The 21,714-nt window shown below is 37.8% G+C and overlaps 1 protein-coding gene across 1 annotated transcript in view; it reads left to right on the forward strand.

The window, feature by feature from the left end:
- The window catches only part of PAPPA2 (pappalysin 2), a 231,922-nt gene that overhangs the window by 188,707 nt on the left and 21,501 nt on the right, over positions 1-21,714 (forward strand). The window contains exons 17-20 of the mRNA XM_039348678.1: positions 10,360-10,528; positions 11,993-12,125; positions 16,656-16,765; positions 20,924-20,995. Of these exons, the coding sequence (XP_039204612.1) occupies positions 10,360-10,528; positions 11,993-12,125; positions 16,656-16,765; positions 20,924-20,995 (484 nt within the window). The remainder of the gene's footprint in view (positions 1-10,359; positions 10,529-11,992; positions 12,126-16,655; positions 16,766-20,923; positions 20,996-21,714) is intronic.

Raw genomic sequence — 21,714 nt, forward strand, 5'->3', positions numbered from 1 at the left:
GAACAAAGATCCAATTTTTTTCAAGTTTCTTGTCCATAAGGAAGTCTTAACTTTTGAGTCTAAGTCCTAAAAGGAAAACCTCATTTCAATGTTAAATTCATTTTTAAAAAAATCTCAATTAAAATATAAATCTGCCCCCAATATTTCTTTGCTTTATTACAAGTCCATCCAAAATGATAAAAAGTTCCTTCTTTCCAATTACATTTGCAACATATCTGATGTTAGATACCAATAATAAATAATTTTGTAAAAATGTACTTATAAATTATAGTTCAGTGTAAATTTTAGATGAATTTTTCCACATATTTTTCCATTGCTCAAGCATCATATTATACCCAAAGTTTTTTGCCCATTGAATCATACAATGTTTCTTCTTCTTGTGCCATATCCGTTATCGGATGTTGGCGATCATGTTGACGATCCTGTTTTTATCAGCAGCCGCACGAAAAAGTGCTGCTGAGTTTTGTCCAAACCAGTCCCTTAGATTTTGAAACCACAATGTTCTTCTTCTGCCTGGACCTCATTTGCCTTCAATCTTTCCCTGGAGGATTAAATGGGAGTATGCCATATTTTTCTGGGTGTCACATAACATGTCCAAAATATTCTAATTTTCGTTTTTTAATTGTTTTGATGATTTCCCTTGGCTTTCCCAGGTGGCTTATCACCTCCTCATTTCTGATCTTGTCAACCCAGCTTATACATAACAGCCGCCTGTAAATCCACATTTCAAATGCTTCTAGTCTCTTCAGGTGGCCCTCTGTCAGAGACCAACTCTCTACTCCATAGAGCAGGATAGAAAAAATATAGTATCTGACAAGCCTGATTTTCAGTCTTAGGCTTATGTCATGAATGCAGAAGACCTTTTTCATTTTGAAGAATGCTGTTCGGGCTTTTTCTATCCTTGTCTTTACTTCAACGGTCATGTCCCAGCTTTCATGTAAATTAGAACCGAGGTACGTGATCCTTTCAACTTTTTCTAGTGGTATTCCTTCTGAATTTATTGGTGGTAAATTAACGGGTTGTTTGCTGATGACCATGATCTTGGTTTTTGAGGTTTTAAGCTTCAAGCCGTATTTTTCAGATATTTCTGTGACTCTGTTGATGAGGAGCTGAAGGTCTTCATGCTTACTGGCAAGCAGAATTGTATCATCAGCATATCTTAAGTTGTTGATCCAAACACCGTTTACTTTGATGCCAGCATTGATGTTCTTCAGTGCCTCGTTGAAGATTGACTCAGAGTAGATATTGAACAACAGTGTTTACATATTTATAAATAATATGGCAATAATATGTTCTTTAGCACACAATAAAATTTCAAATTCACATTTTACAGAGTCAAACCCATAACCTTTTTGTTTACATTACTTTCATTTGTAAATATGTAAGCCTTTGACAGATACCTCCTTCTGATTCCAACTCTTCTTTTGACTTGAGATTAAGTTGAGATTGTGGTATGTAGAAATATTTTTAAAAAATCTATATAATTCAACTCTGTGCTGGAACACATGCAAAAGCGTTTATTTGTTTATCAAAACATATATGCAAAATATATTTCCATTCTACATGTTTTACTGTATATGATAGATTTTACACATTATCTATTTTTGCCTAACTCTACCATTAAGGGAGGAAATCTTGCCACAGATCACATTTTCTCAGCATGAAAACTGCCTCATGTCCCATATGTGACAGAGTATTAGCCTGATAATTTTGCTCTTCTCATGAAGAATTAGATATAAGTATATGGGTTTTTTTTCCATTAATGTTTTAACCGCACACTGAGAATCAGTGACAGAATTAGATAATATCAGAGTGATCAATTGCATTATAATCCAATTGCCTATTGATTGCTTTTCTTTCTTTTTCCTGCTTTGTTGCTTGGAATAATTGAATCTCCTGCTCTGATAGATCATGTTAGTTTAGGGGCTAATTTATTGCCCTCTTTCTTGGCACTCAATTCTGGCTACTGTTACATCCATTTGGGAAATAGCCAGCCATTTGCTATATGGGTTGTTATGTTTTCAAGATTGACCTTGAGGCCTGGATATTAAACGGCCTCATATATCATCTTGTGGCTTCCATTATTATTCTTTCAATGTTGGATGGATTTTTAAAACTATTTGATTTTTGTTTTGGCTCCATTGCTAATTCTAAATAATGTCTGTGTTTTAGGATCAGAAAAAATGCTAATGGCTCTGTTACAAAATAATATTTAGAGTGAGTTTTAAAAATCTTGTTACCACTTCCTTTTTTAGCCTTATTACTTGATCTTTTCTTGGTGCCTCTCAGTAAACTGGATGCTTAGTTGGCTATGTGAGCAGATGCTTAATTCCTCTGCACACACATGGACACACAGACAATGTTTCAGGGTTAGGTAAGGACACACAGATTTTTCAGGCACTTGATAATTTTCTTTAGAGAATTTTGCTAAGGATTAGTGTGTCTGAATGAGCTGTATAGACTAATTCCTGCATCAAACTTTACTTTAGGTACAAAATAACCAGACATTGTAAACTAACTTCTTTGTGTTGTTAAGTAAATACAATTACTTACTGATGTCTGTTGGCTGCTAAGTAGTGATATACTCTGCTCAGTAAGGGGCTGAAAGAAACTGGCAGTTTAAATGAAGACGGTGGGAAATAAGTGATTGTTTTGTAGAGCTGGCAAATAACAGTTTTGTTAGAGAATTTTAATTTCTCTATTGGTGAAAAAATAAATCAGAAGCTCTCACAGTTGACTGCATTTAGCTGATTCAAATAACTTTATATTTATATAAAAATATTTACAATACCATTCTTCTTTACAGCAACATAGCTTAATGAAGACTTCTTACAGAGACAGACCAGAGACAAAACTTGAGACTGGAAATCCAGCTCCTAACTCAATACTCTTTTGCACAGACTCAGTAGCACTTTCTTCACATTGGCTGACTGAGTTACCACATGACTCTTCCTGCTCATGAATATTCCAACACTCCTCCCTTCATGACAGGAAGAGACATCAGACCTATTGACTTTATACACTTCTTTAATCATGAAAAACCTTGTGCCACTAACCTGGCCTTATACTGTACATCATTATTTGGCAATACCTTTTTCTTATATACCCACTTACAACCCACAGCTTTGGTTCCCTGTGGCAAAGTCACTGATTTAAATACTTCATGGTCTCCCATGGATTTTATCTCTTTATCCATGCCTCCTTCCATCTTTCTTGTTCAACTTTTGGTAATTCCAACACTTCTTTATAACTTCTTGGCTCATACCACACATTGCAAACCTTTACCTTGCAGGCAGAATACCTGTCAGGCGGAATTCCTTTGTTACATTGCTCTGACCTACGTGGTATTAACTGCTCCTGTGTCTCAATTCTTTCTGGTTTCATGTCTTGTTCAGCCTCTCCTCCCTGAACATTGACATCTTCAATAATAATTTTTTTATCATTAGATGAGTTATTGTCACTAAACAGATCACCATCATTAAGTGAGACATACCCAGAATTTGCATTAATTCTGTCCCAATTTTGTTCTGCAAAATTAGCAGACCTTGAAATTATAATTCTTTTATTTCCATCGCTAAAGCGATATCCTTTTGACCCTGGCTCATAGCCCACAAACCTGAGCTTTCTTACCTTTTGCTGTCCCTTTCTTCTGATTACTTTCGGAATATGTACCCATGCAGTACTTCCAAAAATTCTCAAATGTGCCAGTGATGGCTTTCTCCCATATAGAATGGCATATGGAGTATTATTAATGGAGGAACTCCACAGCCTGTTAACTATATAATTGGCAGTCAATACGGCTTCTCCCCAATATGACCTGCTCATACCAGAATCCTCTAACAATGAATCTTTCATTGTTTGCAAAACACCATTCCTTCTTTCAGCTACACCGTTCTCTGCTGCTGAGTAAGAATGTGTATGTCTGTGTCTTATCCCCAACTGCCCCAACCATTGTTGGAATTTAGTTGACATAAATTCAGTACCTCTGTCAGTTTGCAACTGACACACTTGTTGTCTGTACCTTCTCTTTACAAAACTTACCCACTGTTTGAATTGTTGTAGCACCTCTGTCTTATCTCTAAGCAAGTAGCAAAATGAATACCTGCTATAATCATCAACAATTACCAGTGCATATTTCGCTCCTCCCAAACTGGCTTGCATAGGTCCCACCAGATCTGCATGGACCAGCTCTAGAGCTCTTTTTGTTTGTCTTGTGCTATATTTGCTAACTGGGAATGCCTTTTACTTCGATGCTTTGCATACTGCACAGTCCAAATATGTTTTGCATCCCTTCAAATTTAGCCCTAAAGCCAAGTGGTTACAACATAAGCAAAGCTGGCTCTGAATTTTCCCATGTAAAGCCTTCTTTTTTCCCCTTCTCCCAGGTCCTCCCCTCTTGCCCAGTTCACAATGTCCAATAATATTCAGATTTGATGTTTTGGTAACAGCATTGAGGTTTGGTTCCTCTTTGGTTGGGTTTCATATTCCATTCTCACACTCATGTTTTTGGATCTACTAGTCTGTTCTGGATTGGCGTCTCTAGTTCCTGTCATCTTGTCAACCCATCCTTTACTTTTTCTGCCCTCCCCATGTTTTATGGCAGGATGCCAACAAAGTGAAGTAGGCTGCAATATTTACGATGGCAGACCTGGCAGCTACAGTCAGCCAGGAACTGCTGCTTCCCTGGTTTTGTTTGTGATCCCTTCCAGTTTTTTTGTCTGATCAAAAGAATCAAAGCCTGGCTTACTTGTAGATAGGTATACCCAGAGTGGCTGTATCTTATCATCAATATGTTATGGTAGTCACAAAAGGAAATGGGTGACCTACGGACCTGCTGCATGATAGAAGTAAAGGCTAAGCTTAGGGTTGAAAGGAAAAACTCAGATGATTTGCTTCCAGGGATTTCTATTTGTTTTGCCTTGAGAGGAAACATTGAAGCCTAGTTTGGAAACAGAGATATTTGAGGAGTTTGATCTTTGTGAGTTCCAATAGAAACTGCCCCTTACAGGCTAATGAGCTCATTGGAATGTCTCTCTCTTTCTGACTCTGCTCTTCTCCAAATGTTGTAGCTCAGTGCTTGGCTTAGAAATCCGTATCAATTTATTTTTAAAAAACTCTTGGCAGTTGAATTTGGGAATGGAATTGACCTCTGTCCTCTGGATAGAGTAAGTGGAATCAAGTGGAGTAAATTCATTCTAAAAGAAAAAAAAGAGTGAACTCAAGAAAAATATCATAGATTGGAAACGAATTCATGCATTTCCACTGATGGCATCTTAGTTGCTATTCTCATAATGAGTGAAATATGTATTTTAAGATCTCACATATATCAGTGTCAGTTTGTCTTTGATGTTTCATTGTTATGGAAACATCCCTAGGAAAGAACTACAGAGTCAACTAGTGGTGACCTCCGCATCTCCAGAAAAAGTATTTCAAATAAGTTACTTTCTAGTTTTCATACTTTTTAATGGAACTTGTAAAACTTCCCCACTCCTACCTGCTGAATTTCCCTTCCTTTTGTTCTACTCCCATTGTGAAATGCTTACTATCTAAGATGTAAGTGCACAGGAATAATTTCCCCCATAGTGTTGTGTAATGTTGATGCATATAGACAAAACAAAATAAAACCAGTGCACACGTGGAAAGAATTCGTTTTTGGGTAACTCCATGTCTCCCTCTTGCGTGCTTTTATTGGAGATATAGCTAATCAAGCATATTATTTTCCGAAGCCAATAATATATTTTGGAATTTTCACAGTGCAATATAAAATTATTTCTTCTTAGCTGGTGCTGAGAACATACTAAAGAATTTTAAAATCTGGATTGCCAGATTAAAATGAATGCAGTGCCCTATACCCTTCAGAAGCTTTCCTGTGTATTTTATGTCTTGGCAGATTCTGTAACACCTAGCCTAAGGAATGGAGAGTGAATTGTTGATAGATTTATTTTGTTATAAATTTGTAAAAACCTTCTAAGCCAGTGGTTATGACTACATCTTGTGATAACAATTTCAGTAGATTAATGGAGTGGTGAATTAATTCCTTTTTTCTGTCTTGAAGGTCCTGCCAATTATATTTCATTAGGAATTTATGTATTGGCTTTATGCAACAGGAGGATCAAAATCTCTCTATTCACATAAGTATCTCCTCTGTCTCTTCAAAGCCCGGTTTTGGCAGCCCACTAGAAAAAAGCTGTTGAAAAACAATTAAATAGATAAACTTGACATGTTTCCCATGTTTCATTAAAAACATGTATTCACAATCATATTTTATAAGCTGCAGTAACATTTCAGAGCAGAAGAAATAGTTGAATATAATGGTAAATCATATGTGCTGAGTATTTGGTGTTTATTATTTCTGATACAACTAGCCATCTGTTATCACCTGCTGTCTGATCTATTGCTTAGTTCTTTTATTAGCAGAAATAATTAAACTAACTGACATCCAATAAACCAGTGGTTCTCAACATTTTTAATGCCACGACCCCAACCGGTTATAAGTCGAGGACTACCCAACCGGTCATAAGTCAAGGACTTTCCCTGCCCGGGAGCACTGCGCATGCATGGTGCCGCCCCCTGTGCTGGCCGAGGCATAGCTGGCAAGGGCAGAGATGGAGCAGGCCGACCACCGGCTGGGCCACCAGGTGGCCCAGCCCAAGGGAGGTAAGGCACCCACCGGGCCCCATGTGCGCCAGCAACCCTCCCTGCACCCACTGGCCTCCCACCTCCCACCTCTGGCCCTCTTTTACTTACATTTTTAGTAGTTGCTCAGCAGGGAGGGGTGGAAGCTTCCAGACAGCTCGCCTTCGCTGCAGACAATTTGCAGCACTGTTTGCAGAATGGGACTTTTGGCAGGCTCAGCAGGGTAGAGACAGCCTGGACAATTCCTATTGGCTTTCAAAAGCCAATAGAATAAAAAGGAGTAGCACAGCTAAGGAAAAGGGGAAAAAATGGCGGACTGCGTTGTTTGGCGACCCCCGTGAAATGGTCGTTCGACCCCAAATGGGGTCGTGACCCACAGGTTGAGAACCGCTGCAATAAACTAACTAGAATTCAAAGACAGATTCTGTTTTTTGTTGTATATCCATAATAGTCCCCACATGGGTCCTATGCCAAGATCTAAATCTGTAAATGGAATAAAGGGATGTTCTTGTATCTGAAATTCAAAGGGTAAGTCAGCAGCAAGCAATAGAGCAGGCAAGTTGTGCTGTGTCAGGAATGATTTTATTTATTTGTTTCTATTTTCTATTTCCATTTCCTATTCTTATTTATACCAAAGAAAGGCAATGATAAACCTGTAGTTTCCAGGTTTTGTTTTTTTTAAAAAATACAACAAATTAAGTAGCTCGTGAAAGGACACCTGCAGTGATTGCATAGGTTTTAATCTTAAAAGACAAGATTAACAGCTAGAGCAAAAGACGTTTGTTACTTGCTTTCATCATCTTCAAGAATCACGGAATCTCCTGCTTTGTGCCCAGAGGAAGGTCTCTAGAACCTGCCAGGTGACAATTCAAAACTGGAGAGCTCAAAGCACAGCAGTCTTGGGAGTTCATAAATTGTGTAGCCTGGATTAGGAAGAGATCAATTGTTTTAATAGTGTAAATTATTAAAAGGCAATAAAAGCAAAAGTAGGTTTCTCTTAAAATACCCATTTTTTTACATTTTATGGTTAATAACTACCATGTTTATTAATGCTAGAAGTTAGCTTTATAATAACAGAAACAGTTGCTTATTGCTCTTCGGAAACCATAGTTTAGGAAACTATCTGAAGATGGTTATCTAGTCAGTGAGCAGGTGTCTTTAATTATATCCACTAAAGAGCTGCTGTTTATCATCATCTTTGAGGGCTTGATAGCCAGGCCTTCACCAGGTCAGAGTGCTTCTGGGCTGTCCTCCTTAGTAATGCATTATATAAGACTTTGACAAGACTAAGAGGGTGAACGGACAACTTTCCCACCTCTTTTCTTAGTATAAAGTAAAGCAATATTGTTTCAGCAGCACAAGTTGTTGTTCCTCTATTTTTTATTTTTTATTTTCTGGCAACAGAACCTTTTTTCTTGACCAGAGAGATATTAACATGCTGGACAGAATTCAGAGAAAAACCACAAAAATGACAAAGGGCTGGAGAGAGTAACTTCACAGAGGCCTCTGCCAAGCCAAAACTGTACAGTTTCAGGATGATGAAGAGAAAGGGGCACAGGAACTGGCTGTATGTTTCCAAATGGATTTGAATATGAATCAGAGAAGGGGGCCTTGTTAGGGAAGTTGCAAAATGGAATTGTTTCCTTGTGGGAGAGACTATGAGAGCCTGGAGAAGCCTGAGGCTGAAGCGGGGCAAGCAAACATTCTTTTGCATTATAAGGGAACATTGGGGCACAACATAGCTGGCTGTACTCCTGGCTAAATAATCACGCATCTGTACAACTCAAAGAGTGATATTCCTCCCCCTAAAATAATACTTTGATCTGAGTCAAAAAGGTGATGCTCAGGTGTGTATAGTTCTGTTTTCTAAATTATAGTATACATTCAAAATAAATTATTTTGATTTGGTAGGTATGATTATAACATTTGATTATGCCAACAGATTCTGCAAATATTGCAGTGTTTAAGGTGTGGTACTTCTGTGTCGGAATCACTGTATATTCTTTGCTTAAAATAAAATCAATCCACATTTTCCAAAAGTATCAGAATGCAAGTTCAGAATAATCATGCAGATCACAACTACGGATTGCACAGATGTCTCTAGCACAATACAGGATTCCTGCTGTTTAAAATAACTATGCATCAAAGTGTGCTGTTAGAAAATAAATTTCAAGTTAACAAGACATTATTGGTTTGCTAGTTTCCAAAGTGCCAATGAAAAATTAGCATTTTTCTGATGGATTGTTTTGTGCTTCTGAGTAAGAGTTTTCAGTCCTAAATAGCTGGACTGAATTAAAACTTATTTAATTTTAATGTTTCCATGTACTTGATGTCCCTTTGCAGTTACATTAAACATTACATTATGTCAGCAAATTTTATATCAACACAATGTTTATGCTTCAGGTTCTCTTCTTTTATGCCAGCCTGAAATCCCTTTGTAGAGCTAAAACCATTTTTTTTTCACATCCTATTATAATTGACATCTTAATTTTGTGTATTAATTTTGGTACTGAGAGCACAAAACTCTTGTATGACCTTCCAATAAGTTCTTGGGGGGGGGGAAATATATTTCCCTACTATTCAGAGAAAGTAGACAGTTTGTTTTTCACCCAAGTTTCTGGTTTTGAAGGGCTTTTAATTTTTTGCTTGTTTGTTTAGCACATAAAAAGATAATGGAGCTCTGAACTCAGTGTGATTTTAGGACAATAGCCTTACTGGCTGACACAGAATCTGACTGAGTCTTGGAATGCTCAGTTTGGGTACTCAAGTATTTCAGTGCTCCCTGCCTGGTAAATCTCTGCCAGCACAAATTTGTGCTTTCATTATGTTGCTATTTAGATGCCTTCACATGCTAAATATCCTTGTTTCCCCTCTCCGTGGTATGTTTTCAGATGAATCACAAGGAAGTAGACAATTGTGGTTATCTTGTTATTTTCCATTACCATTTTTTTCTTTCTTTTCTCCCTTTGCTTTCTAATTTCTCATGTTTCTTCATCTTTTTGTAGAATGCTGAAGCATCAGCATGAATTATCTCTAGCATATGCACTTCCTCCTTTCTTTTATTTTCTTGGCTAAGACTTAAGTCACTTTGCAAATAAACTTATATTTATTTTACTGATAAAGTTCGTTTTTCAGGACAAGTTCTAACCTTATTCCTGTCACTCCCATGTACTTTATGATAGCATGCTATTACTTATATCAAAATGTCTAAAAATGTGTGCTGTGCACCTATGGAGTTTGATAAACATGCTGGTTTCTATTTTCCATCAAAAGGGCTGCAATCAAAGACATATTCCAAATTCTCCACTTGCTGTTTACTCAGACAGCTTACAAATGTGGAAAAATAGCCTTAGTTATCAGAAGAGACCTGTGCTTTGCAAATGAAGTGTGGAATAAAAATAAATAAGCTGTTTGGTTGGTTATGGTGTAGCAGTACAGCAGTTCAGAGCTGAAAAAAGCAGAGAAACCACAGGAAAGAATTTACTAGAGGAGGGGCACGAGATGCAGATTCTAAGATATTTTTGTCTACCTGCCTGAAGTAACCTGTCTAGATAGAAGAGGGGTGGACTCCACAGGGTAATTTGTAGTATTTGATCAACAGAAGACTGGAATATGAATCCCAAAAGTCATCACAAAATACTGTGAATGGCTTAATTTTGGGAGCTATTTTGATACAGAGATGCAATAAAGTAACCACTTTCTCTTTTGTTCTTAAATCCCCAGAACATTTTTGAATATCCACTGCCTTGAAACGGGCTTCTGGGAGGAAGGGAGCTGCATTCCTGTGGTTTGTAAACCGCCTCCACCAGTCTTTGAAGGGATGTACAACTGCACCAATGGCTTTGAGCTTGACAGTCAGTGTGTTCTTAGCTGTGGTCCACAGAGTAAGACGGTAAAAACAATTTTATGGTCAGTTTGCAAGTAGGCCAGATTGAGTTGTGAGGCTGAATCTTGATCCATATGGCAGCTCCAGCTTCAGTTTTACCAAATGTTGATTGCCATATTTTGCCCTGTTTGCTGGCATCTCTTGAATTTGATTTTATTGTGTAATAAAAAGAGAGTGAGTAACTGAGCAGTTTTTATTTTCCTACTACTTCCTTGAATTTCTTATAAAGAACCATGCCATTGTATTACTCATTAATGAGTGTAAAGTATCAGTAATCCTTGCTTACTGACTGCCCCATTCAGCAGCCATTCAAATTTATGACACTGACCTGGGCCTGACATGTTTTTTCTTTGTCCCCCCCCCCTTGTAGATAAGAGAATAGGAAGGAAGGAAGGAGGGAAGGAAGGAAGGAAGGAATCACAAGAGAGTAAGCAGGCACATAATGGAGAATACACATTGAAAGGTGGTCCTTGAGCTGGGATCTGCAAATTCAGATAGCCCAGTATATTCCCCATTGTGTGACTACTTGTTCTGTAACCCCTCCAATCACACTGCTGGAGGATGGAGTGCAAAAACCCCAAAACAATTCAGACACAGGAAAGATTGCTTACAAAGATCACGTGAGTTTTTTTCTCCCCTCCTTTTCCAAAATTGAAAGATTGTAGAAGAAGGGATTACAAGAGAGTAAGCAGACATACAATGGGGACTACACTGAACTGTCTGTGTAGTGCGCTTATGGCTGTCAATGCCAGTGCATTACTTTTGATGTGTGTGTATTTTCCATTGTGTGCTTGCTTAATCTTTTGTAATTTCTTCCTCTCCAATGAATGTAAATACATTAATTCTTTTCTTGCTAATTAACCCATTGTGGTGGATGAGGAAAATGAAATTACAGTTTCAGTCACATGATTTTCCACTTAGCAACCATTTCACTTAGTGATGGAGTTGTCAGTTCCACTTTGTGGTCACTAAACAAAGACTGCCTACATTTTGAATCAGTTTCTTTGATTTTGAATTCTTATAAATGTTAAATCTCCACGGATTACATCAGTATGTGTGTTGGAAGACTGAAGAATGCATAACACTTGTTCAAAAATCTTACATTAGATATTTGAGAGACTTTGAGTAACTACCATGGCGAACTGATATCCCTAAACAAAGGGACAATATTATGTCTGAAATCGGCGTCTGAACACTGGCCCAGACTGCCAAACTCTTGTGAAAAAGGAGAAATCACAAAATTACTTAAATGTACTCCGGATACTGTTTTTTGTGACCAGAAGGAAGGAACCAACATTTTTGCAGTTGGCTTGAGATCAGCTGGGAATCACAGGATTCCACTGAAGTTATAATCATTAATATAGCCTACATGGACTATATGGGTGACATTGATTGTAGTGAATATGGTAACAAAGAGGGACTTTAAATTCTGTACAGTTCATGAATTAATCTGGTTCTCTTATGTTTCAGTTTCCCATTCTTTGCACTAAAAATGGCTTGTGGACAGAGGAATTTAAATTGTGTGAAGAACTGCAGGGAGAATGTGCATTTCCGCAGGAGCTTAATTCAGTGGAATATAAGTGTGAGCAAGGTTATGGAATTGGTAAGGTGAACAGTTTCTGATCATCCCATTCACCTAACTATCCTATCAAATTGTTTGCAGATTTGTGGAAAGGACTATATTTAAAGCTTCAATTTTAATCATTTTTTAATAAAGGGTGCATACTGTTTATATTTTACATCACTGCCAGGTGGGCGGCATGTAAATAAATAAATTAAATAAATATTTGTAGCATATTTCAGTTTTCTCTCTACTTGAGCTTTCTTCTGCTGTTTTAAAATCAAATATTCTGCTTAGATGTTTATATTTTAAAAACATCTTAATATCAGTGGGGCTTTAACACAAACAGCAGACCAATCACAATAGAAACAAGTGTTTTCTTTTCTAGTGTAACATTCAGTTATTCACAAGTAGGTCCCAAAGACAAGCAACAAAAATATATTTCTCTATTTGATTCATATTAAATATTTACTCTGGAAGTCAGAAAGAATGGAAGGAGTTGTGGATAGAAAAAGTGGTATAATTCTCAAAAGGAAAAATTAAATAATATGCAAAGGGGTGCACAGCCTAATCCTTAACGTTGTCTGTCAACTGTAAACTGTATTCTTAAATAGTGTTAAACCTCTGAATTTTCTTCTACTGAGATTAAGCTGATGAGAAAACATCTCCCTATCCCTGAAGAGGCTTTTCCAGATTAGTACATGCAGAAGTGTTTTAGATATAAAAGAAGAATTCATTATTCATAAAGGCTGGAAAGATTAATAAAGTTGAGAAGCTTGCTGTGATTTGTTAAGTTATCAGAAAGTGACTTTGAGAAAGAAGACCAGCACTATATCAACCATAAAAAATGGTGAATCTCTGTTTTGTTTACAAAAAGAGGAAGGAAAAAAAATAAAAACAAAAGGGAAAAGGTAGAAAAAAATTCTGTTTTTAATCATTAAGTCTTGATCCAATAAAATATTGATCAGTTTTGCCATTATGTCAGTAAAGATATAGTTAATGGAATCAGAAAAGCAACAGAATATCCAACATAATGAAATAAATAGCCAACCCTTTTAAAACATTCTTTGGGGTATACTGAAAGAATGTAAAGAAACTTCTGTTGAATTAATCTTAAGATCATAACAAACTTAACATTGATCAACTGACTTCTGGGTAATGCCATGTAATGATTATGTATTGATATTTTTCTAGCCATGCTTCTAGATCAGTGGTTCTCAACCTGTTGGTCGGAACCCCATTTGGGGTCGAACGACCATTTCACGGGGGTCGCCAAACAACGCAGTCCGCCATTTTTCCCCCTTTTCCTTAGCTGTGCTACTCCCTTTTATTTTATTGGCTTTTGAAAGCCAATAGAATAGACTCTCTTGAGTAGAGTCTAATTCTATTGGCTTTCAAAAGCCAATAGGAATTGTCCAGGCTTTCTCTGAGCCCGCCAAAAGTCCCATTCTGCAAACGGTGCTGCAAGTTGTCTGCAGCGAAGGCGAGCTGTCTGGAAGTTTCCACCCCTCCCTGCTGAGCAACTACTAAAAATGTAAGTAAAAGAGGGCCAGGGGTGGGAGGTGGGAGGCCGGTGGGCGCAGGGAGGGTTGCTGGCACGCGTGGGGCCTGGCGGGTGCCTTATCTCCCTTGGGCTGGGCCAGCTGGTGGCCCAGCCGGTGGTCGGCCAGGGAGTGACACCACGCATGCATGGCACTCCCGGGCAGGAAAAGTCCTCGACTTACGACCGGTTGGGTAGTCCTCGACTTACGACCAGTTGGGTAGTCCTCGACTTATGACCGGTTGGGTGTCACGGCATTAAAAAGGTTGAGAACACTGTTCTAGATTTTTCAAACAGCTGAAATTGAAGTTGACAAAAAGTGAATAGTTCCAATAAATAACATTGAAACCTATACTCTGTGACATTTAATAGTCTTTACGACCATTAACCACAGATTTTTAATGTATGCTAATTCTGTTCTTTGTGTAAGGACCCACCCCACTTTGCATCTTAAGAAGACAGAACTCTTGGAATATATCTTCCAACAGGCATCCAACAGAAAATGGTTGCAGGCGTTCTAGACAGGACCTGGGGCCCAAGCCCTACGGTTCAAGGTTTTAAGAGGTCCCCAGCAGCTCCATCCCACCCCACCATCTTTCCAGCGACAATCCCAGGCATTACATTTCCACCCCCTTTTTCCTCATGGCCGGTGGAAGGGGGAATTCAGAGAGGAGTAGATGAAAGCTGATGGCCCCATTGTTATGATTTAGTCTTTTTGGTGGTATCCACATTCAATCCCTTTGAAGTTGTACCGAAGGAAGTGAGGGCCATAAAACCCCTTTGTTCACCCCCCTTCCCCTTCATCGTATGACAGAATCCAGAGAGGGCAGAAATGGGGTTTTCCATAGTCGATAACTAGAGATGAAATATAATTGGATTCTGACACTTTGCATGTAACTGATATATATCCAAGACTCCTTGATTGCCTGTTAAAAATATTGTAGACTTTGAATAATTTAAAATGCTTCTCCATATTGATAATAAATCAGGAGCTGTACATGAAGCTAATGTATCTGGATCAAATTGTGAAATTAAAAAAAAGTTTTAATTGAACATACTGTCATTGCACAATTTTAATTACTTTTCTAGTAAAATGGATTTTAAAGCTAAAGTTACCATGTGACATATATTTATCATAGAACAGAACAGAAAAGAATATTCTTTATTGGCCAAGAGTGATTGGGCACACAAGGAATTTGTTTCTGGTGCATAAACTCTCAGTACACATACAAGCAACAAAGTGATAAATCATAAATCATAAGGTACAGTTATAAACTGTAAGAAATAACCAACAAAGGGATAATCATAAGATACCAATAGGAGCAGATAATAGGAAAAATTTGAAGGATAATAGTAATACAGCCCTACTACATGGTTAGATATCCTTAGGCATAAGATAGTGCTGTTGGAATTAGGTGTTTAGCAGAGTGATGGCATGGAGGAAAAAACTGTCTTTGTGTCTAATTGTTTTGGCATGCAGTGCCTTATACCACTATAAGCCACCGTCTTGTGGGGAGAAGTTGAAGCTATTTATGACCAGGACGTGAGGGGGCCTGTAAATATTTTCACAGTTCTCCTTCTGGCTCATGAACTAGACAGGTCCTCAATGGCAGGCAGGCTGTTGCAATTGTTTTTTCTGCAGTCCTAACTATCCGTTGAAGTCTATACCTGTCCTGTTCAATTTCTGAACCAAATCAGACAGTTATTGAGGTACAGATGACAGATTTAATCATTCCTCTGTCGAACTGTATCATCAGCTCCTTGGGCAGTCTGAGCTTTCTGAGTTGACACAGGAAAAACATTCTTTGTTGTGCCTTTTTAATGGCAGTTCTAATGTTAGGTGTCCATTTCAATTCCTGGGAGATTATACAATCCAGAAATCTGAAGGTCTCTACAGTTGATATTGTGTTGCTAATATTGTAAGAGGCGACAGAATAGGAGGGCTCCTCCTAAAATCTACTATCATTTCTACAGTTTTAAGTGTTTCAGTTCTAGATTGTTCCAGCTGCATCACAGGACCAGTTGTTCAATTTCCTATCTGTATGCAGATTCATCACCATCTCAAACTCTTCCATTTTGACTTCCGAAGAATGTCGCCTGTTCACATGGGGCTTCCAAAGATTTGTAAAGTCTTTTGGGGTTTCAGGAGCCAAAATCATTTGGGTCTTCCAAAGAACAGAGCATGTTCACACATGGAATTATATAGTATGGGTAGGGAGAGGGAATGAGGAGATAATATTGTTCATGTGTATCTTTTGAAAAGCAGCACATTTTGCTTTTTTTTTTTTTTGCTTAAAGATTTACTTCTTCCAGATTATCAAATGTAAAAATTGTAGGACACCAAAGAAACGGAGCAATGTGGCAGGGGACAACTTATTTACAGCTAATAATTGCTGTGTGGGGGCAGAGGGGGGAAAATAGCATCCTAAATATTGGGATATACATACTGTAAGCCCCAACCAAACAATCTAGACCAGTGGTTCTCAACCTGTGAGTCGGGACCCCATTTGGGGTCGAACGACCATTTCACGAGGGTCGCCAAACAACGCAGTCCGCCATTTTTCCCCCTTTTCCTTAGCTATGCTACTCCCTTTTATTCTATTGGCTTTTGAAAGCCAATAGAATAGACTCTCTTGAATAGAGTCTAATTCTATTGGCTTTCAAAAGCCAATAGGAATTGTCCAGGCTGTCTCTGCCCTGCTGAGCCCGCCAAAAGTCCCATTCTGCAAATGGTGCTGCACCAGTTGAGTAATCCTCGACTTACGACCAGTTGAGTAGTCCTCGACTTATGACCGGTTGGGGATCGCGGCATTAAAAAGGTTGAGAACCACTGATCTAGGCTTTCTCTTCTTTTCTAATTAAAAGATTATCACAATTGTTGATGAATGAAGTTTTGTTAAGTAGCAGAGCAGTATATCATTTTATGTTCTCAAATTGGAGATCATGCAAATCCTTATGGAAGACCATGCAATTTACACATTTCTCAATGGAAATTATAATCTGCTACTTCTCTTTTTTTTTTTCTGTGCCAGGAGCTACATGCATACCTTCCTGTCTGTTCCTACCGAGAGATCCTGTGATATTGCCTGAAAATGTCATTGCTGATACCATGGACCACAGACTGAAACCTACCAAAGTCCAGGTAAAAAGAAGTGGAAGTGCTGCAACTTTGAAAGTGGAATATATTAATCTGCTTACCTAGAACTGTGGAAAGCACTGATCTAAAGTTATATATTCTTCAGTAAACATTTCCATCTTATACTCCAGTTTCAGTGAGAAAGGTATGAGAGTGATGAGTAAGTGTGACTATGAGCAAAAAAAAAGCCAAAAAAAAAAAAACCCAACCCCACAGAAAAGGAAGTTGTTTTTGAAAAGAGCTTAAAGAGTTATGATGTGCAAGACTCATTGTCCTCCTTCCTCTGGCTGCAGCTTGGATTTCTAATCAAAGGGGCAAGCTTTTTCTCCATGCTTACTTAGAAGTTCCTTTTTTGGGATTCTAACATTTTGAATATTTTTAAAAAGGAGGTTTCATTATCACAGTCATCATGAACTGGAAAATCAAAGCTACATTTTTATCTGGAGAGAATGTAAATTATTGTTTCCCTTTTTAAGAAGTCCAATCTAGGCCTCGTGTTTGAAAATGACTTAGCTGTAGCTGCAGAGGGTAGATTTGGCCATAAAGTATTGGTAACAACCAATTAACTAGTGGAACAGTTTGCCCCCAGAAATCGTGGGCACTCCATCACTGGAGATTTTTAAGAAGGGGTTAGACAAGTTACTTGTATGAGATGGTATAGGTTCTCTTGCTTAAGTGAGGGGCTGGACTAGAAGACCTCCAAGGTCCCTTCCAGCACTATTCTATTCTAATGTTGCTGTTACCTCGTGTCAGATGGGCAGCAAACAAATTTAATAAAAAAAAAAAATCCTGTTCTGTTTTTGACTTGCAAGAGTAATGACATCCCAACAAACTGGACCTAACTAAGGAACCCATGACATATATATCAGGGCTATAGTTTTAACAGCTCTAGTAATGGAATCTTGTAACAGAATCCGAATGTGACCCCCCCCCCCCTTACTTTATCTCCATGTGAACTTGGATCTTTTTTGAGATTTTTTCTCATATTATTTTCTTGGCCAAGGCTCAAGCCCCTTTTATCTGACTATTGCCTTGGTAGTGGTTCTTCCTCCTGCTCTTCATGGTCATTCTCTCTGCTTTTGCATCATCACACATTATCTGCACTCACTTATTGATGTTTAATAAGCTTCATTGATTATCTGCTTGCTATTCTCCAACAAAACATGACATGACAACTGGACCACAACTGATGCAGCCAATATGTGAAAGATTGTGCTCCGTTGAAAATGTCATCAATGGTACAGCCCCCCTGTGAGGGAGATGAGTGGTTTCTAAATGTGATAAATAAGTATAATAAATAGACTACTAACTTTACGGGCAATATAGTGTTTCGAAATCATTGCTTTTTATAACTCATGATGAAGTTATTATGGAACAAGTATCCAACCAGACTAGCAGTGGGAAAAGACAACAGTGAAGTATTAATGGCTGGAAACAATTGGAATATAGTTTTAAGAACTTCACTTAATTATGTTTTTTTAAATAAGGAATGTAGACATATCCAACATTTTTCATGCTTGGTTGAAGGTTGGGAAGGTACACTAGTTGAGTCTTTGCCTGGCATTCTTTCATGCTCTTTCTGGGAAGAAGACATGCATAGGTACAGAAAAAAAAATAGGAGAAAATGGTCTGGAAACATCTGTGGATTATCTGTCAGCATTCTAAGTTATCATGATACCCTGGCTTTGTTATTCTGAATCTCTGACTCTGATGTTTAGCTTTTTTCTAGTTGCATTCTTATCCCTCTCAGTGGAATGGCTAAAATACCTTAGATATTATAATTCTGTTGTTTCATCTAAATTGAGTTTGCCTGAAAATGAAAAATATGGCTGGCATTTAAAAACATTTAAAATAAAACCAAGTTGTGTTATTATGGAGCTGAATTACCACCCAAGATTATATTTCTTTCTCCTCATGGGAATTTTCAGGATTATCGAAGATTCATTCCTTTAGACACTGTTGTGTGTTACATTATATAAACTCTACAGTTGTGCTGCTGGTTATGTTCAAACAGGGGAAGAAGGTATCTACTACGCCCTTTAAGGCCTGTAATTCTGAAGTGGAATGCTCTTGAGTTGATTTTCTCCCATTGTTGATTTTTTGTGTAATGTTTTGCCTTCCAGCTGAAAACCCCTTACTACATAAAAGTGTTCTCCTGGGAATAGGGAAACAGAAAAGAGATTAATATAGGGAGGAGGTTTTGTTATTGTGAAACTAAATTATTCCCATTGCCAGAAGCTGTCACTTAACATAATTCTCTTTTTGTTCATTTCTTGATCCTTCTGTATATTTTCAAATCACTTCTCTTCTTCCACTTGATGGTCGACTGGATATTCTGTGAACTTTAATGGCATTGTTGAATCATTGTCTCCAAGAGGTATCTGCCATACAGATCAGGGTGAGGTAGGAAGAACAATGAAGTGGATTAGGGACCTGGGCTAGATTGATTAGGGTCAAGCAGACTGAAATCTGCCAACTGGAGTCATCAACTACAAATGCAGTAATCTAAATGTATTTATACTTTATTCAAAGAAGCAAAAATAGTTACGTATGTGAGTTTACTTTTGTTCATTTCATTATATGGAAACAAGCTGGGTCTGTCAAGAGAAACCCTGAAATAAGTTGAATACAGTGAGAACGGGGTGCTTCAGAAATGTGTGTGACAAAACAAGAAATAATAATCAAGAATGAATTAATGTTGAGTGAATGAGGATGAAATACAGAAGGGTATACAGTTTTAAGGAAGCCTATTGAGAGAGATTGTTCATATAGAGGAATAGAGATTAAATCGTAAAGATGGGGAAGTTGTGGTTGGAAGGAGATCCTCAAAAACAGAGAATTGATAATTCCAAAGAAGAAAGGACAATATATAAAATATATATAAAAAAGTAAATGGAGACAGTAAAAACAAGGATGCAAGGATGCTTTTTAAGTATAGAAAAATATGAAATAGTGAATAGTGTAAACTAGTTTTAACTATGTTTCTTTTTCTTATCTCAGGACTTAATCTGCTTGGAAATATTTCACTACTTATTTCCTATTATATATAGAGTAGCCTTGATATAATAGCAGTGATGTAAATTAATGTAAATGCTTCTACAGTACTGTATATTCCGGCGTATAAGGCGACTAGGCGTATAAGACGACCCCCAACTTTTGAGAAGATTTTCAGAGTTTAGAAAGTCATCTTATACGCCAGAAAATACAATATTAAATTTCTGTTTATAGATGAGCACAATAGGAGCTCCTTTGCTGCTAGAAAGCTTTGTCTTGTTAGTGTTTATTTCTGTAAAAAAAATAGGGCTGGCCACTAGGGGGCAGATTGGTTTTAAATTCAGAGAACAGCTACCCGTATATTCCTGCATATAAGACAACCCCTGACTTTTGAGAAGATTTTAAGGGATTAGAAAGTCATCTTATACACCGGAAAATACGTTACTTACTAAAAAGTTTGGGAATGCTTTGAGGCTAGTTAAGAATAATATTATTTTCTTTGTTTGTTTTGTAGGGATTGGTAGGTTTAAAAATCAAATATTTACTAATATCTTTCAAAGATAAGCCTACAAATACTGTATAATGTTTACAAACCAAGATTTTTTTAGGAGGATGATGCGAATCTTAAAATTATCTGGAATTATTTTTTATCAAATAGGACAGTGGTTCTCAACCTTTTTAATGCCGCGACCCCCAACCGGTCGTAAGTCAAGGACTACTCAACCAATTGTAAGTCAAGGACTACTCAACTGGTGCAGCACCATTTGCAGAATGGGACTTTTGGCGGGCTCAGCAGGGCAAAGACAGCCTGGACAATTCCTATTGGCTTTTGAAAGCCAATAGAATTAGACTCTATTCAAGAGAGTCTATTCCATTGGCTTTCAAAAGCCAATAGAATAAAAGGGAGTAGCACAGCTAAGGAAAAGGGGAAAAAATGGCGGACTGCATTGTTTGGCGACCCCCGTGAAATGATCATTTGACCCCAAATGGGGTCCCGACCCACAGGTTGAGAACCACTGAAATAGGAGATTGTGTATAGAATTTGTAATCCCAGTCGCGCAAAATAGAATGTAATAGATCTTTAGCGAAATAAGATATTTTTTTTGAAAAACTAAAGATTGCTTGCTGTTATCCTCTGACTAATGCAAAACTCTTTTTATCTCTCTTCAGAGTATTGTGTGTACTGGAAGATTGGAATGGTATCCTAGCCCAAAATCTATTCATTGTATTATTTCCTGTGAGGTAAGAAAAAGTCTGTCTGTTTCTCTCTCTCTCTCTCTCTCCCTCCCTCCCTCCCTCTCCCCCTCTCCCTCTCTTTCTCTCTATCATCTGCCAAAGAGACGGAAAAATTCTTGTGCCTCTATGCCCCCCCCCAATCATCTCTTTCAGATTTGATTTTATTTAGGTGTTTTGTATATAATGTACTTCATTGCACTCAAAAGGATTTTTAATTTGCTGGGTCCTTTTTATTGCCACTCAACTAAAATTGGTATTATTGTCGCCAGTTCCCAGTTTTTGAGAATGTACCCTGTGTAATCAATACACATAGAGAGAGAAGAGATGCCCATTATATATAGTTCAATTTAAGCAGTTCAGGAAGGATGCAGTCACTACAAGGGACTTTTCCACTGTGAGGGATTCAATTAGTCTAGTGGCTTCAGAGAGGCTGGTCACCAGCTATTTAGTGTGTCCAACTCCAGGCCCTCAGTGATATGCACCAGACTGGATTGGAGTATAGAGCTCAAAAGTGTGCATCTTGTTTGTACAGGGACTTGATTAGCAGGCTTCTTAACAGTTTAACACAGTTGTAACTTCCAAAGAGTGATTTTTTTTAACTGACTTGATTAAAGTCTGTCAACTGTCATTGGTAGCTTTTTACTACTCATGAGGGCCTTAGAGATTAAAAATTGTAGTGTAGAGGTCTTCAATACTCTTACAAATGTAGAGTGAATGAATGAATG

This window comes from Crotalus tigris, unplaced genomic scaffold, assembly GCF_016545835.1.
Source record: "Crotalus tigris isolate CLP2741 ecotype Arizona unplaced genomic scaffold, ASM1654583v1 scf7180000017560.2302168, whole genome shotgun sequence".
Classification (NCBI taxonomy): Eukaryota; Metazoa; Chordata; class Lepidosauria; order Squamata; family Viperidae; genus Crotalus; species Crotalus tigris.